Source organism: Prionailurus bengalensis, chromosome A3 (assembly GCF_016509475.1).
Source record: "Prionailurus bengalensis isolate Pbe53 chromosome A3, Fcat_Pben_1.1_paternal_pri, whole genome shotgun sequence".
Taxonomy (NCBI): domain Eukaryota; kingdom Metazoa; phylum Chordata; class Mammalia; order Carnivora; family Felidae; genus Prionailurus; species Prionailurus bengalensis.
The window spans coordinates 139,965,697-139,978,638 of NC_057354.1; the positions used below are offsets into that span (position 1 = coordinate 139,965,697).

At 52.8% G+C, this 12,942-nt stretch overlaps 1 protein-coding gene across 1 annotated transcript in view; it reads right to left on the reverse strand.

Annotated features, from left to right (window-relative positions):
* The window catches only part of SNTG2 (syntrophin gamma 2), a 138,313-nt gene that overhangs the window by 45,580 nt on the left and 79,791 nt on the right, over positions 1–12,942 (reverse strand). The window contains exons 9-10 of the mRNA XM_043604659.1: positions 8,294–8,423; positions 6,682–6,720 (exon numbers count right to left, since the gene is read on the reverse strand). Of these exons, the coding sequence (XP_043460594.1) occupies positions 6,682–6,720; positions 8,294–8,423 (169 nt within the window). The remainder of the gene's footprint in view (positions 1–6,681; positions 6,721–8,293; positions 8,424–12,942) is intronic.

A 12,942-nucleotide genomic window follows, 5' to 3' on the forward strand; every position in this document is an offset into this window, starting at 1 on the left:
AGCAAAGCCTTCGCAGCGGGCACGGTCGCAGGGCTGGAAGTGGCAGAGACGGGCACGCCCAGAACCAGCAGGTGTCCTAACCCTGATCAAGCAGACGGATGTGAAAGGTAGTGTCCCGGGGCAGCCTCGGGGCTCTGCACCTGCCGGGCTCCGTGTGCGCGTCTGGGCACCGCCGGACCCCTCGCCTGAGGCAGAGTTGTGCCTCCCACGCATCTTTCAAAACACAGTATTAAATCACATCCTCTCAGGGGCTAGGATTTCGGATTCGTCCATGAGTTTGCACAGAGCTGACGCACGTGGGAAAGGTGACTGTTTCTTTAGCGTTCCACTTCCTGACGAGAGTGAAGAGAAGACAACGATGTTTGACTCTTACGACTGGCATTTTGTGTGCAGGCTGTAACAAATCAGAATAGGATCCAAAAAGCTTACGGAAGCAGTGATTTAACCTAAGTGTTCAGTGCACGAACACAAACTAACGTTAAGCTGAAGTCCCTGCGTCTTACCCCAAATTTTGATGTGACACATATTTTGTAGTAATTTCATTTTAATTTCCTCCTTTTGCCACGTTTACAAAAAAAAGTAAGTGCTTAGAGCAGCTTCACGTGTAAGTAAAGCGAAGAGTGAATTACCACAGACATGCCAGGAAACCTTACGAAATAAAACCGTCCCACGAGCCGCTTCAAGGCGGTGCCCTGGGGCTCACTGGGGCGCCCAGCCGGGGCTCAGGTAGGTCCTCTCCGCTTCTGCGGTTTACGTGACAAATTCCTGACAGCTTTCACTCTTACGGCCGGTGAAAGACGTCCTAGGTCAAGATGCCAGACGAAGTTTTACAAGAAGAAATGTTTAAAAACCAGATTGTTAATCTGAAACATCTATAAATTGCATGTGAACTTAATGAAACTCCGTGTGTAATTTAATTCCGCCTCGATTAATTAGCAAAGAAATAAGTTACAGCTTAGCTATTATTAGAAACGTTGCCTGCTTTGTGAATCTTTTTTGGGTATATGTAGTTCATAAATAATTTCAAGGGTAGCTAATATTATCTTTTACATTATGAATTTTCTAATGGCTTATTATGTGTTCCAAGAAATGTATATTATAATTTTAGGAACACCTACCTGATTATGTCACTGTAAATTACATTAAGAGGACATGACCATTCATTATAATAAATGAGCACGTTTTCACTTATCTCTTCTGATTCCATTTCTATAGGAAAGCCTTTTATTTCACTTGACCGGGTCAAGATAATTAGGTAAGTGTTCGTGAGACGACGCCGTAGGGTCGGCCCTTTACACAGAAAATGCCCACGTTATCTGAGATACTTAGGTTTCTTTTGGGTTTGATGAGCCAGGCATCCACATTTCCCTTTACTTCAGGTTTTCTAGAAAAAATGTAGTTTGGAAATGTACAGAACTGCTTGTTGTTTTAGCAGGGAGCGCGTGTTCGGGTTCGCCCGGGACCCTTTTAAATGCACATGTGTTGTTTTCAGGCTGGCCGGCATCCCGGAAGGACCCGCCTCTGTTTGGATGGCAACATGTACAGCCATCTCACTCACTGAACGTGAGTCTAAAATCGTCTGTGCTGGGTTTTCTGTGTGATCTGCCGATTCTGTCTTGTAGTTGTTCTTGCAATTTCAGTAATCCCCAAATACGTTTACTTTTAAAAGTATTTAATCAAATAGTATGTTTTTTCTACATACCAAAACCAGGAATTAACGGTTCAGAATGAAAAAAAGCATGCCTTCTCGTTCCTAAGGGCCCAACATCACAAATCTAAACTCCTATAATACACACAAAATGTTTACTTTTTGGAGCACATGTGAGATAATCTGTATGTACCCAAAGCACACTGAGACAAGGCAGGGGTAGCTCTTCAGAAAGTCCACACGGTAAAGCTCGTCTCTAATATTTCCTTCCAAATGAACTAATTTGAGCCCCCGAGGGGAAAAAGAGTTCAGAGGCGCCTGGATGGCAGGCCAAGGTCTCCCAGTTTGTGGGTTCAAGCCCCGCGTCGGGGTCTGTGCTGACGGCTCGGAGCCTGGAGCCGGCTTCAGGGTCTGTGTCTCCCTCTCTCTGCCCCTCCCCCACTCGTGCTCGCTCTCTCAAAAATAAACAAACATTAAAAAAAGTTCAAAGTAATAAGGAAATTTTGAGGTTAGAAGAAGTCTTTAGATTTCCCGTTACCGCTTGCTTATCTTATGGGAGAGAAAACTGTGGCTGAGTTGTTAATTTGGCCAAAGTATGTCACCAGTGAAGGGATTACTTGGGATTAGAACCCAGGTGTTAGGGACACTGGCATCACACTGGCGTGGCTTAGCGTGTGACAACATCCTGCTAAGACCAAGCAGAGCACAATTACCCCACTGCCTCGAGGTCCCTGAGCCGTAACTGCCTAGTGCTCTCAGTATCGGGACTTTTGCTCCTCGGACGGCTTGAAGTTTCCCTGAACACTGGTCCTGATTTTCTGCTGTGATTCCCGATTTTCAGAGTGAAACACAGCGTGTTCTGAATCCCAGACCCGAGGCTCTTCCTCACGTGCCAGGAGACACAGGTACATCCTGAAAGGCCAGCGCGTTCCTCCAAGCACGGTAATTTCAAGCCCCGTCAAAGCCACACACTGCGCGTGCCCACGTGTGCACAGCCCTGACCGCAGTGACCTGCCAGCAGGGTCCCGGGGAGGGTCCCCACTGAACGACTGAAAAGCTGAGTTTCTGGGTCACCACCCGGACCATCCCTCTCTCCTGCGGTCTCGAGAGAGTCTCTGATTTACCATAAAAACAATTCCACAGACATTTTGCTAATTTTGAGATCCAATTTCAGAACGGTAAATTATTCCAGGAGAGAGCAGAACCGATTGGTCGGTTCCCACCTCCCCCCCCCCCCCCGCCCCCCAGCCTGGAGAAGACACGCTTTACGTGTGGACAGTGGAGCTCTGCCCTCAGTGGAAGAGTCCACAAGAGCCTCCACGTTAGAAACACAGCGCAGACTGAGAAAACGGTATTTTCTGTACAGGACTACGAAATGAATCCTGTATGAATTTAAAGGCATCTATGGAACTATCACCCATTAACAGCTCACCGCCCTCCTTCAGCTCCCTAAGGCAAAACAGATGATCGTGTATTCAGAAAAATGTTACGAGAAAAAGAAGTTACATTTAGAGCAGCTTTCCTTAGAGTTTGTTTCTTTCCTTCTCTCTCTTTCTTTCTTTCTTTCTTCCTTCCTTCCTTCCTTCCTTTCTTCCTTCCTTCCTTCCTTCCTTCTTCCTTCTTCCTTCCTTCCTTCCTTCCCTCCCTCCTTCCTTCCTTCCTTCCTTCCTTCCTTCCTTCCTTCTTCCTTCCTTCCTTCCCTCCCTCCTTCCTTCCTTCCTTCCTTCCTTTCCCTTCCTCCCTTCCTTCCTTCCTTCCTTCCTTCCTTCTTCCTTCTTCCTTCCTTTCCCTTCCTTCCTTCCTTCCTTCCTTCCTTCCTTCTTCCTTCCTTCCTTCCTTCCGTCCCTCCTTCCTTCCTTCCTTCCTTCCTTCTTCCTTCCTTCCTTCCTTCCTTCCTTCCCTCCCTCCTTCCTTCCTTCCTTCCTTCCTTCCTTCCTTCTTCCTTCTTCCTTCCTTCCTTCCCTCCCTCCTTCCTTCCTTCCTTCCTTCCTTCCTTCCTTCCTTCTTCCTTCTTCCTTCCTTCCTTCCTTCCCTCCCTCCTTCCTTCCTTCCTTCCTTCCTTCCTTCCTTCTTCCTTCCTTCCTTCCCTCCTTCCTTCCTTCCTTCCTTCCTTCCTTCCTTCTTCCTTCTTCCTTCTTCCTTCCTTCCCTCCCTCCTTCCTTCCTTCCTTCCTTCCTTCCTTCCTTCTTCCTTCTTCCTTCCTTTCCCTTCCTTCCTTCCTTCCTTCCTTCCTTCCTTCCTTCCTTCTTCCTTCCTTCCTTCCTTCCCTCCCTCCTTCCTTCCTTCCTTCCTTCCTTCTTCCTTCTTCCTTCCTTCCTTCCTTCCCTCCCTCCTTCCTTCCTTCCTTCCTTCCTTCCTTCCTTCTTCCTTCTTCCTTCCTTTCCCTTCCTTCCTTCCTTCCTTCCTTCCTTCCTTCCTTCCTTCCTTCCTTCTTCCTTCCTTCCTTCCCTCCCTCCTTCCTTCCTTCCTTCCTTCCTTCCTTCCTTCCTTCTTCCTTCTTCCTTCCTTTCCCTTCCTTCCTTCCTTCCTTCCTTCCTTCCTTCCTTCCTTCCTTCTTCCTTCCTTCCTTCCTTCCCTCCCTCCTTCCTTCCTTCCTTCCTTCCTTCTTCCTTCCTTCCTTCCTTCCTTCCTTCCTTCCCTCCCTCCTTCCTTCCTTCCTTCCTTCCTTCCTTCTTCCTTCTTCCTTCCTTCCTTCCTTCCCTCCCTCCTTCCTTCCTTCCTTCCTTCCTTCCTTCCTTCCTTCTTCCTTCTTCCTTCCTTTCCCTTCCTTCCTTCCTTCCTTCCTTCCTTCCTTCTTCCTTCCTTCCTTCCTTCCCTCCCTCCTTCCTTCCTTCCTTCCTTCCTTCTTCCTTCTTCCTTCCTTCCTTCCTTCCCTCCCTCCTTCCTTCCTTCCTTCCTTCCTTCTTCCTTCTTCCTTCCTTTCCCTTCCTTCCTTCCTTCCTTCCTTCCTTCCTTCCTTCCTTCCTTCCTTCCTTCCTTCTTCCTTCTTCCTTCCTTCCTTCCCTCCCTCCTTCCTTCCTTCCTTCCTTCCTTCCTTCCTTCTTCCTTCTTCCTTCCTTTCCCTTCCTTCCTTCCTTCCTTCCTTCCTTCCTTCCTTCTTCCTTCCTTCCTTCCTTCCCTCCCTCCTTCCTTCCTTCCTTCCTTCCTTCTTCCTTCCTTCCTTCCTTCCTTCCTTCCCTCCCTCCTTCCTTCCTTCCTTCCTTCCTTCCTTCTTCCTTCCTTCCTTCCTTCCCTCCCTCCTTCCTTCCTTCCTTCCTTCCTTCCTTCCTTTCCCTTCCTTCCTTCCTTCCTTCCTTCCTTCCTTCCTTCCTTCCTTCTTCCTTCTTCCTTCCTTTCCCTTCCTTCCTTCCTTCCTTCCTTCCTTCCTTCTTCCTTCTTCCTTCCTTCCTTCCCTCCCTCCTTCCTTCCTTCCTTCCTTCCTTCCTTCCTTCTTCCTTCTTCCTTCCTTCCTTCCTTCCCTCCCTCCCTCCCTCCTTCCTTCCTTCCTTCCTTCCTTCCTTCCTTCCTTCTTCCTTCCTTCCTTCCCTCCCTCCTTCCTTCCTTCCTTCCTTCCTTTCCCTTCCTTCCTTCCTTCCTTCTTCCTTCTTCCTTCCTTTCCCTTCCTTCCTTCCTTCCTTCTTCCTTCTTCCTTCCTTCCTTCCTTCCCTCCCTCCCTCCTTCCTTCCTTCCTTCCTTCCTTCCTTTCCCTTCCTTCCTTCCTTCCTTCCTTCCTTCCTTCTTCCTTCTTCCTTCTTCCTTCCTTTCCCTTCCTTCCTTCCTTCCTTCTTCCTTCTTCCTTCCTTCCTTCCTTCCCTCCCTCCTTCCTTCCTTCCTTCCTTCCTTCCTTCCTTCTTCCTTCTTCCTTCCTTCCTTCCTTCCCTCCCTCCTTCCTTCCTTCCTTCCTTCCTTTCTCCTTCCTTCCTTCCTTCCTTCCTTCCTTCCTTCCCTCCCTCCCTCCCTCCCTCCTTCCTTCCTTCCTTTGATGTTTGTTTACTTTTGAGAGATAGAGTGTGAGCAGGGGAGGGGCAGAGAGAGGGAGACAGAATCCGAAGCAGGCTCCAGGCTCTGAGCTGTCAGCACAGCGCCCGACGCAGGGCTCGAACCCATGAACTGCGAGGTCATGACCTGAGCCGAAGTCGGCCGCTCAACGGACTGGGCCACCCAGGCGCCCCTAGAGTTTCGTTTCTAATTACAAAACGTGCACTCGTGGATGGACTCAGACACAGGCCTAACTGTCCCTCTCGCGCAGCAAACACGGAGCGGCACAGACGGACGAGTGCCCCCACCCCGCGCCCACGCCTGATCGCGAGCACCATCTAGAGCGTGTGTGGGCGCTACTTAAAGCAAACTGAGCTCACTCTTCTCGGTTTTCTGCACCTCAAACCTGCGAGAGGCAAATGAGAAAACTGATGGGCAGGGAATAAAAAGTCTGCCCTCACAGGACGGCTTCAACTGTGACGTTTCCAGAAAGAGCCAGTGACTTCGTGGCTTCACAGTGCAGGCACCTGGCGCTCAAACTAGTTGAGCGTGATGGGTCACTCGCGGTGCTCGCAGACCGAGCGAGTGAGGGCCCTGAGTCGGGGGGCAGCACCCAGCCCTGGAAGGAAGGAGGTGTTGACTCCCCACGACGGGGCCCTGCAGGCGAGCCTGGGGCCCCGGGAGCGCTGTTCCCACACACCTGCCGTAATTCCTGCTGGCCAGAGGCCGCCCCGGGGCAAGGCCCTCCAAGTGAGGACGTTCTCTAGGAAAATTACACCGTGCTCAGATCACGCAGGGGAAAGCCCTCTCGGCTTAACCACTCACAGTGACACAGCTGTTTAATCGCACTTCCTCAGAGCACGTGCCGACAGCTCGGCTATAACGTGGCACCGGGGACCAGAACCCCCTCCCTAAGCCGTTTCCGCTAAAACTGAGCAGTTTGGTGGAGCTGATACTGGGGGAAGGACCCCTGACTTCGGTCTGCTCGTCCTCCCCAGATTTCCAAATCAAGCTCCAAATCCAGAAGCTACTGTAGAGACTTGTTATAGGATCAACATGAAAAACACAAGCCCTACCTGGTCACAAGGAGAACAGCCCTCATTCACCATTTTCATCTGTGAAGAGAGGGAAGTGAGAAGTCACTATGACAAGAATATTAACGCCATCACTTCTTCGCCTGTCGAACTGGCAACTGAAATTAACTAGCCGCGGGAAGGGTCCTTGGGAACAAGTTTCTTTTACGATGTATTTCTAACCTAAAAACCAGACTACGTACAAATGTACAGCAGCAGTTCCCACAACGAAAAAAAAAACAAAACTAGCAAAAAACAATATTAGCATATTGAAGCTGTTCTTTTTCAAATATCAGCATCTTGTGTGAGTGAAGCTATGGGACCACAGATACTTGAATTTCAATACCTGAAAAAAGTGGGGAAGACACTTTCTGCTCTAACGATCTTAGAGTTTCACATCACACACATTCTCCCCCACGCCCCCAGGAATCCCGCAAGGTGGTACTATCTCCAAACTTTACCGGTGAGGAAGTGGAGGTCCAGGAGAACAGCACACACGCTCGGAATGTGACTTCAGATCCACATTTCCGGCTTCCTCCCCTCTGCTCTGCCTACCGGCTGGGATGTGTAAAACTCACCCAGAACTGAGGGACACTCACGGTCACATGCATGCCTGCAAATACCAATCTACCACCAGCTGTCTGCTTTCTCCTTTCTTTTTATCCGTCCAGATACTTTGGAATTCAAAATGTCAAGTCTGAAAACTAAGGTCTTACAGAGGCTCCTTATCTGACTGGAGAAAGAAGCCATGAGGTCTGCAGAATGGAAATCAAACACATCGCTCCTTCCCGAGTCTCCCAATGTGCTCGGTCAACCTGTCCAGTAGCTTCAGAACAAGGCAGTGTGTGTGGAAGAACAGGGGCGGGGGGGGGGCCGGGGGGGGGGGCGCTGTGCACGTGCTGCTGCAGTGTCAGCCCCAGCGCTGGCCCCGCTGGCCCTCCACCTGCTCGCTCCAGCACAGAAGCTGGCCTCAGGATGCAAACACAGTCACTGGGCAAGTCAAGGCCACGTCTGACCAGGAGTGAGTCCTTCCGTGAGTGTCCACAGCTCTGGCCACCAGGCCACTGCCAGCACACCGTGGTTCCCGTGGGAACTTACTACTTAGTTGGATTTTAACTCCCAGCCCATTTTGTTTTACTTTTAATTTTCTAATTTCATATTGACTTTGAACATCAAACAGATCGCTCCAGGAGACAGCACTGTCTCCTGGATACTTGCTCTGAATATTTGGGACCTAATCTTTTTGGTTGGATATGCCTCTTGTTTTCATAAAGTTACAGGGGGAATTCCATCTTTGACCCCATTAAGTTCCCCACATCACATCGATAAAGTATACATGAAATCATGTGCACATGAGTACATCTGTGTCTGTGCGGGACAGGAGTTGAGAGAGGAAGGTCCTCTCAGGGAGGGAAACGGCCCCTGGGCATCCAAACGTCTGACCTGGTCCAGACTCTCCTGCCAGGAGGCATCTGGACAACTTAACACGACCTGGTTACAGTCAGAGATGTTGTTTAATCTCGTAACCCACTATTTTAGAGTTAATCATAAATTTAAAGATCTCTATTTCTGTGGATTAAACACAAAAGCACTGAGTCACGGGAGGTGTGCTCACGCTCTCCAGTGTCAGGTCACGGATGGTCGCGGACACTGCCCTCAGCCAGTCGGCGCTCTCCCGGGCCGTGTGAAACTGCAGGACTCCCGTGCGGACGCCGTCCACAGCCAGCACCTGGAACGCGCCGGACCTGCAGGGAGGGGAGAGCCACGCTGTGCACACCAGGCGGACAGTGTCGTCCACGGCGCCCCCGGCCCGGCCGAGAGCCACACGCGGAGACACGTGACAGCGCCCTGACATGACCACCCTGCTCCAGTTTGGAAGTTCACCAAAATTAAGTTCAGAACTTTGAGATCCATCACTAACAGACCATTTCTGCATCAACAGGAAACACGAGAGTCGTTCGTGGAGGACGCAACTCCTGCTCTTTTGGGAGTTTGGGAGTTCTCGTTTTACAGAAGCCTTGGTAAAGTCCGTCCAGAGACCATCCATTGTGGCATCTGAGGCTCCAGACACGATGATGGCGGCGCCATTGCTACTCGACGTGGACAGCCTCTTACGACACACATCGAGTGACGTTGTGAGGGCTGAGCCCCGAGCCCGCAGGACCGGAGTCCTTATGGGGAGAGACGCCAGAGCTCCCTCCCCACCCTGGAGGACACAGCAAGAAGACGGCCGTCTAGAAGCCAGGAAGAGGCTGTGATGCGCCCGACGTGGACATCTGGCCTCCGGAACGTGAGGATGTGAATTTGTGTTGTCTACGCGGCCTGGTGAGCGCTTGGCTGTGCAGCTCCACTGGACTAATGAAACTCGTACGGAAGGTAATGTCATCGACACTTCCGTTCACGTCTCCTTAAGAAAACCATGTATATCAGGGCACCTGGGGGGCTCAGTCGGTCGAGCGGCCGACTTCGGCTCAGGTCATGATCTCGCGGTCCGTGGGTTCCAGCCCCGCATCGAGCTCTGTGCCGACAGCTTGGAGCCTGGAGCCCGCTTCCGATTCTGTGTCTCCCCCTCTCTCTGCCCCTCCCATGCTCATGCTCTGTCTCTGTCTCCCAAAAATTAATAAACGTTGAAAAAAATGAAAGAAACAGACATGCGATGACTGTAGCACATCACAGGAGAAAACCAACAAAGGGACAGACGCTATGGAAGAGCCGGTGAATCTAGTGCAGTTAACGATATGAGAACTGAAATGCCGGAGAGGCTTCATAGTGGACTTGAACTGGGTGGGTGGGCAGAGTCCCCCCAACCCCCAGACCAGGCAGAAGAAAGAAGGAAGAAACCTGCCACAGGCTCTGAGAAGCAAGAGACGCTGGGGTGGGGGCACCAGCAGGAGGGAGACTGAGGGCAGAGGAAACGTTCCCAGGTTTTCTGGGGACGGCCCGTCAGCACACCGGGGACCTGGGGACGGCCGGTCAGCACACCCGGGACTTGGGACGGCCCGTCAGCACACCCGCCAAGGCCCAGGGGTGCAATCTGGATGCACACTCACACCTCCAGGGACGGACACCTTGGGTCAATGATGCGGGGAATGCCAGCCGAGGGGCACGTAGCAAAACAGCTCATTCCTCACAAGGAGGCCGCCAGCTATCAGCTGACCTGTTGCAGAGGCGGGGGCACAGGGGCACAGGGGCAGGAGGGCAGGAGGGCCGGGGGGCAGGGGGCAGGCACAGCGCATCCCCAGCGCTCAAAGCCAGAGTGTCGGCCGAGCACCGTGTTGCCAGCCCACAGGCACCTCTCCACGCGGACGGAATACGGGCGTCCCGGTGAAGGAAGCAGAGAAGCTGCTCCTGAAACCCCTGGGAAGTGCTGACGAGACTGTTAGGCTGAGAGCAGGCAGTTCCCGCCCGTGACGTGGATCCACGGGAACACAGACCAGTGCAGCGACGACGGGATCACAAGACAGGATACATCTTTTTTCCTCCTTTCTTTGCTTGTGTTTTTCTTTTTTTAAAGTAGGCTTCATGCCCAACGTGGGGCTCGAACTCACGACTGAGAGGCACGCGCTCCACGGACTGAGCCAGCCAGGCGCCCATTTCCTCCTTATTACAAACAGTGTAGAAGGCGTTGTAGAAAACGCCATGTCTCTGACATACTGCTGGCCCCACAACGGGGAAACGTACATACCACGGGCTCGTATCTGTAACACACGTGATCCGTGGGTCACGTACGTGCTCGCGACAGGGCAGAGGACGTGCAATGCGCTAAGGAGTTGGTAACAAGGGTGAATTAATTAGTTAGCAAATTAGTGTTTACATGTGATGTATGTACGAGATTACTCATGGCTCTGGGGTTCAGCATATGCCCCTTTGCTAATCAGAATCCGGCCCTGCTGTGTCCTTTCAACCCCAGGGACACACGGACCGCACCTGCAGAGCTCTCTCTGCCCCTCCCCGCGCCCAGGACCAGGGGAGCGTCCTCAGTCCGACACAGCCCTCCACGGGTTAGGGTTAGGGCTAGGGTCAGGACCTCCAGCCTCCGACATCTGTCCCCCTTCCCCACGTGATGGGCTTCAAAACGCCTACCATGCGACAGAACACAAGCGTGGGAGAAGAGGCCATAGGCAAGGTTATTGCAAACCCAGTTTCCCTGCAAAGAGCATCACTCAGAAACTCACCTTCAAAGAAAGCAACACAGATTGAAGATTATACAGATGCCGACATTAATGCTGATGACACATACACAGTAATAACGTTTGATCAGGACGTTCACTCTGGCTAATTGTTAGGAAAGCAGTATGAACGACAGATTCCCACTCATTTCTTCCAGACCGACTCTGAGGGTTCACTGTGTCAGCATCTCGCATGAACTGTGTTCGGGCTGGTGTACAAGGTCCCTCCCAGTGCACAGGAGGAGCCTGACCACGCGGCCCTGGAGTCAGAGCATCTGCTCACTCGGCCTTTTTGGGAATCTGTCCAACGGTCAAGGTCGTCATCAAAGCTAAAGATCAGAGTACCCACCGCTCGGGGCCCAGCACACTCTGTGACGGCCCTGCGTCGGGTTTTGAGAATCCGCAGAAAAGCTACACCTGAGCTCCCACGGGGGGAGCGAAGCCTCGTCCAAACACCGTTTCTGCAGGAAGTCGAGGCCCGGTGATGCCCAGGCTTCCGGAAAGCCTCTCCTGCCCCTGGACAGGAGCCCCGGAGGAGAAGTGGGCTGCACGCACACGGCTCGAGGCCCCCACGCTTTGGAGCTGAGGGACAGGATGTGTGTTTATTCTGCTCGTGATGGGCATTTGCCAAACAAAGCGAGAAGAAACTGTGCGTATGTCTCACTGTTTGAAAAGTTTGCGCTCGCCTGCAGCCTTTCGAGACTGTCTCTGTAGCCTGCACATCACGTTTTAGTGGAAGGCAGAGGAAGATTCTCTCCCTACTCTCCCCATCGGGCCGCGGCATTCCTAAGTACCACGTTACATGGGGGCCCGGAGCGCCAGTCTGAACCCAGGCACCGTTCTCCCCAGGGCGGTTATTCTAAGGCAGCACTCCTAGGAGAGCCAGGGACGACGAAAGCTGAGCAGGTCCAGACGAGAAAACCAGCTTCTCCCTGGTGGTGCCAAACAGAGCAAGTTGGCGTCCACCTCTGTCACCTCCTGTCACCTTCCCGAGACCAGGCCTGTGTCCGCCCAGCCCCTGGCCCCGCGGCGGTGTGAGCGGCACGGTGCCCCACACGGGCTGAGCACCTGCACGGGGTCCCCCTTAAAGGAGGAGCAGAGATAGAACAGAACCACAAGGATCCTACGGTCACTCACCACTGTCTCCTTGCTCGACTCTCGTGTCTGCTCGCTGCCTGCCTGTGCCTCCCACCAGATGCTGAGCTCCGTGAGCACTCACGCCGGGTTCGTTTGTTTCCCACCTATGGGAGCACCTACAGTGTGATCGAGAACATCTGCCGCCTGAGCACGTGCAGCCCGATGCGTGAGGCGAGGTGCGCCCAACCCCCTGCCCACTGCGTGGGTGCTAGAGGACCGATCTGATGGATCGAGACGGCTTCCACACCCGCGACCCCAGCCCCCAGTCGGGTGGCGGCTTCCACACCCCCAAACAGGTGTGCTGATGGGCTGCGGGGCCGCGCTGTGTGGACCAGACTCGGCAGGTGCTAGTGTGGCCTGGCAGACGCAGGCACGTAATTACTATAGTTACCATTTCTTCTGGAAAATCCGCCAGGAGAGCCAGTGACACGGCACCGGGTGACTTGTGCTTCTTTTGCGCATCTGTTCCCTGAGACGTCACCCCCTTTGTCGGAGGACGACGGTCCGGGGCGTGAACGGTTCACACTCAGCATTAGCCGGGGCACTGAGGGGACCGGAAGGTGACCATTTCCTCAGGCCTGGCTTTGCGCCAGCACCGTGCAGCCTGACTCTCGCTCTTCGTGTAACGCACGTCTCCTCTCAGCGACCTTGTAAAACAGGGTTACCGTTCCAGCTTCCCAGAGTGGCGTCGAGAGACCACGTCACCCGCCCAGCTCACAAGGTTGGAGACCAGATTTCAGCACCGCCCAGCTCCCTCCAGGTCTGTGCTCTGGACAGGGAGCCACGCTTCCTACAGGAACCAAGTTACTGTCCACGGTTTAGTCCACAAACACAAGCAGCTGCGTCTTGGGTTTCTGTCCTGCTTCGCCATTACCCGTGCCTAAGGAAGCCCGCTGCTTCGTCCGGGCCACCCCAAGTCGTCAGGAACAGTGGCCAACGGTCACCGAACCCAGCTGGC